Genomic DNA, 4022 nt, shown 5'->3' on the forward strand with positions numbered 1-4022 from the left:
TTTGTAATCAGTATAACTTTCTCTAGAAAAATGCTTTTTCTATGGAACTTTGACAGATTTAAATCTCTATAAGTCTAGTTTATTTCTGAAAATTTTCAGATACATCAATTGAAAAAATGATTTTTGGTGAATTTTCTAAGAACAAGGTAGTTTGCTGTCTTGGTGCAGAGCTTTCAAACTTGAAACCAATTTTTTCAAGAGAAAATGTTTTTTTTATTTTATTCAACTTAACTATTTCAAATGGATTCAAATTTCTAGGATACTTCTATTTTGAGTCTAGAGACGAAGAATTAGGCTTGTAATCTTCAGTAGACAAATTTTTGGATAAAATGAAGTGTATGAAAATGATGATGATGATGGTATGAATGATGACAAGATTGATAATCAATGATTGATAATGAATAAATTTGATAATAGAGGCAATTTTGAAAACAACGCAACATTGATGAATGAATGATGAATAAATGAGATTTAAATTGAATGATTGAGATACCTGGGCAGTAGCAAAGATTGTGGTTCATCCCGCTTGCTCCGTGTCAGTCATTATGACACCTGGGTAGTAGCAATAGTAGTACATTATTCCACTTGCTCTAGGTTGAGCTTTTAAACACCCACCTGGGTAGTAGCCGTAGTAGTGGTTATTCCATTGGCTCTGGGTTAAGCAGGTAGTAGCAAGGGGGTTGTAGCTCAAACCCACTTGCTCCGCAATGGGTGTTTCAGTCCATGGTTAGCTACCAAGACGTGGAGGGTTGACTATATAACCGACAGATGATATCATCAGCCATAGGACAGACATACATCATATGCATTTGTGTGTCTTGTTTGACTTTGCATTAATTGGGCTTGCCTATGTGATTATTATGCTTACCTGTTATATTTGCTACCTGCTGTATCTGTATCCTACTTGTGTTTTCTTAGTTTGTATTGCTTGTCTATGCACCAGAGTTTTGGAGGATTGTAGAGGAAGAAGAATAGTCGAGAGCTTTAGTTAGAGTTTGGTTGAGTTTAAGAACCTTAGAGAACCAACCCTGCTTATGATTTCATTTTTAATTATTTTGGTTTTATAATCTGAGCGTCGGAAGTTCTAGGATCGCCTTTGACTTTAACAAATTAGTGAATTATAGAATGCAGATGCAGTAGAATTCAGACCCATCATCACCCATGTTAGTTTATTTTTAGAAGAGGTTATCAAATACATTCCCCATAAACCAAAATCAGGTGCTCTTGTGTGAAATACATTATTAATGTATATAAATGAATTAGTGATCGATAGAGACAGTTTTAGACTTATATACTTGTTAATCTGAGTTCTGAAGTAAGGGGAATATCTAATAATTGAGATATTGATTCAACGGAACACTAATTAGGCATAGGTTCCATTTGGATTCCTGAATACTGTAAAATATTTAAGTGTGTTGAACCACATTGGTTACCGACTTACTTTGGATAATTATTCACTTTAATAGTGACCATATTAAACTTTAATTCATTTACTGCTAGTACTCTTACATTTGCTTATTGTTAATGTTGTTGTAGACTAGATGAGGTGAAAGCTCAGAGAGCTCTAGAATGTCCTTGCATTATTGACTTGCAAACTAGTCCCTGCGGCTTTTAATTTTTGGAGGCATTTCTTTTTTTTAAAGAGAGCACTGCTGAAGAAAAAGTAAGTTCCAAACATGTTTATCGTATATGTATTCCTATATTAGTGTCTTTACAAACTAGGTCTAAGTAACCCTGTTAGTGTTAGCATGTGATGATGTATTTATTACTTCATAGTTTGTGTCATTTTATTTATTTATTTTTCTTTTTAAAGTATTTTTTAGTTGTTTGCATTGGTTGAGGATGTACAAGTTTAGAATTAACAAAGTGTATTTTTAAATGAAGTGGCCTTTATGATTGCCATAGCAATTTTCCTCAATAAAAGTGGCTTGATTTCATAATGCATTGAATTTCGGAAAAACTTATGTTCCATTTTCTATTAAAGTACACTAGATGTCACATGTGTCTTTTGTATGAACAAGCATTGAGCAAAGTTGATTTATTGGTTTTGTTTAATTAGTTATTTAATTTACAATTAAGTTTGTTGCTAATATCAAAAATGTCTGAGAGAGAAGAGAATTCAAATCCTGCTACTCCTCCTACTAATCTCTCATTGCCTCCTCAACCTAGTGGATCATCTGGGCATAAGAATCGATCACAGATATGGGAATATTTCATTTCAGTCGAAGGGATAGAGAAGTATGCGAGATGTAAAAGCTGCAACGGTCAAATAAAATATGCGGCGGGGGGAACAAGTGCTATGCGGCAACATTGGAAGCGATGCTTTGACTTGGACAATGAGCAGAGCAAGAGACAAAGAATAGAAGGGGGATCAAGTGGTTCTATATCCTCACTGAGTGTTACAAAGTTTGACCAAGCAGTATCTCAAAGTATCCTCACTGAGATGTTTATGACTGAAGAGCTAGCTTTTCAATTTGTAAAAAGAAATGTGTTTCAAAGGCTCTTGCATAGCTTGCAACCTAAGTTTAAAATTCCTTCGCGTACTACATTGGCCCGTGATATACTTTCTCTTTATGATATAAAGTAAGTGAAGTTACAAAGTTATCTCTCCCATCATTGTCAAAATGTGTGACTTACAACTGATACTTAGACGTCGAGTCAAAATTTGACTTATATGTCTCTAATGGCATACTTTATTGACAATGATTGGAAGTTAAAAAAGAGGATATTGAATTTTTGTCAGGTTGAGGGTCATTCAGGAAAGGTACTTGGTAGAGCTATTGAAGATTGTTTGGATGCTTGGAAATTGCATCAAGTTTTTACTGTAACGGTTGATAACGCAACTTCTATTGATGGTGCAATTTTATACTTGAAAAGGAGATTAAATGCATGGAATAGTCTAGTTTTGAAGGGGGACTATCTTCATATGCGTTATAGTGCTTATATCCTGAATTTGATAGTGAAAGATGGCTTCAAAAAGATTGATGATTCAATTACGAGAATTTGCAATGCAGTAAAATATGTCAAGTCATCCCCTATGAGAAGTGAAAGCTTTAAAGCATACATTGAGTGGGAGAGCAGCAATTATAAAGGGCTTGTTTCTTTGGATGTCGAAACTCAATGGAATTCGACATATTTAATGTTGGAGGCAGCATTGAAGCTTCGAGTGGCATTTGATTTGCTTGAGTTGCAAGATGATAAATATATTAATAAGCCGAGCAAATTAAAAATATTCTATGACACTGCATTGCACATTTCTTAAAAATATTCTATGACACTGCATTGCACATTTCTGGGAGTTCGTTGATAAACCACTATTTTATGGTTTATATTATTTTTAATTGAGTGGTTTTATCAAGCTTTTCACCAACTTATTCATAGGATTTACATGATTTTACAATTCCTTCTTAGTTTAGTTCTATGATTAAAAACATGCTTCTTTGGTCTTACTTTAGCTAATCTTAATCCTCTCTTATTATCATTCGATGCCTTGATCTGTGTGTTAAGTGTTTCAGGCTTCATAGGGTAGGAATGGCTTAGAGAATGAAGAGGAAGCATGCAAAAATGGAAGGAACACAAGGAATTGAGGAGATGACCAGCGAAAAGTCACGCGGTCGCATGGCTCACGCGACCACGCGAAATAGAAGGAATTACCGTGACGCGCTCGCGTGCCAGACGCGACCGCGCGGATTGGAAGCTGCATGAACGACGCGAAAGCGTGGACGACGCGCACGCGTGGTACGAAAAACACTGAGTGACACGATCGCGTGGACGAGCGGACGTGTGACGTGCGCGATCTGTAGAATTACAGAAGTCGCTGGCACAGATTCCGGGCCGCATTTCAACCCAGTTTTCGACCCAGAAACACAGATTAAAGTCCGGGAACATGCAGAGACTCAGGACATAAAATTTCATATCAAATCATAATTTAATTTTAGGTTTTAGATGTAGTTTTTAGAGAGAGAGGTTCTCTCCTCTCTCTTAGGATTTAGGATTAGGATTCCTCTTAAAGGATTTAGGAT

The 4022-nt window shown here is 35.8% G+C and overlaps 1 protein-coding gene across 1 annotated transcript; it reads left to right on the plus strand.

Annotated features, from left to right (window-relative positions):
- Positions 1–2098: 2098 nt before the first annotated feature.
- LOC107474200 (zinc finger BED domain-containing protein RICESLEEPER 2-like) lies at positions 2099–3262 on the plus strand. The gene is made up of 2 exons (XM_016093804.1): positions 2099–2476; positions 2744–3262. The coding sequence occupies exons 1-2, from the start codon at positions 2099–2101 to the stop codon at positions 3260–3262; spliced, it is 897 nt and encodes a 298-aa protein (XP_015949290.1).
- The last annotated feature ends 760 nt before the right edge of the window (positions 3263–4022 follow it).

The sequence above is a fragment of the Arachis duranensis genome, chromosome 2 (assembly GCF_000817695.3).
Source record: "Arachis duranensis cultivar V14167 chromosome 2, aradu.V14167.gnm2.J7QH, whole genome shotgun sequence".
In the NCBI taxonomy this organism is placed as follows: domain Eukaryota; kingdom Viridiplantae; phylum Streptophyta; class Magnoliopsida; order Fabales; family Fabaceae; genus Arachis; species Arachis duranensis.

Excerpts from the sequence above, each read along its gene's own strand:
- LOC107474200 (XM_016093804.1), top strand. The coding sequence starts at position 2,099 with ATGTCTGAGAGAGAAGAGAATTCAAATCCTGCTACTCCTCCTACTAAT. Across the intron at positions 2,477-2,743 it reads AAGAGCTAGCTTTTCAATTT|GTTGAGGGTCATTCAGGAAA; the intron begins GTAAAAAGAAAT and ends AATTTTTGTCAG.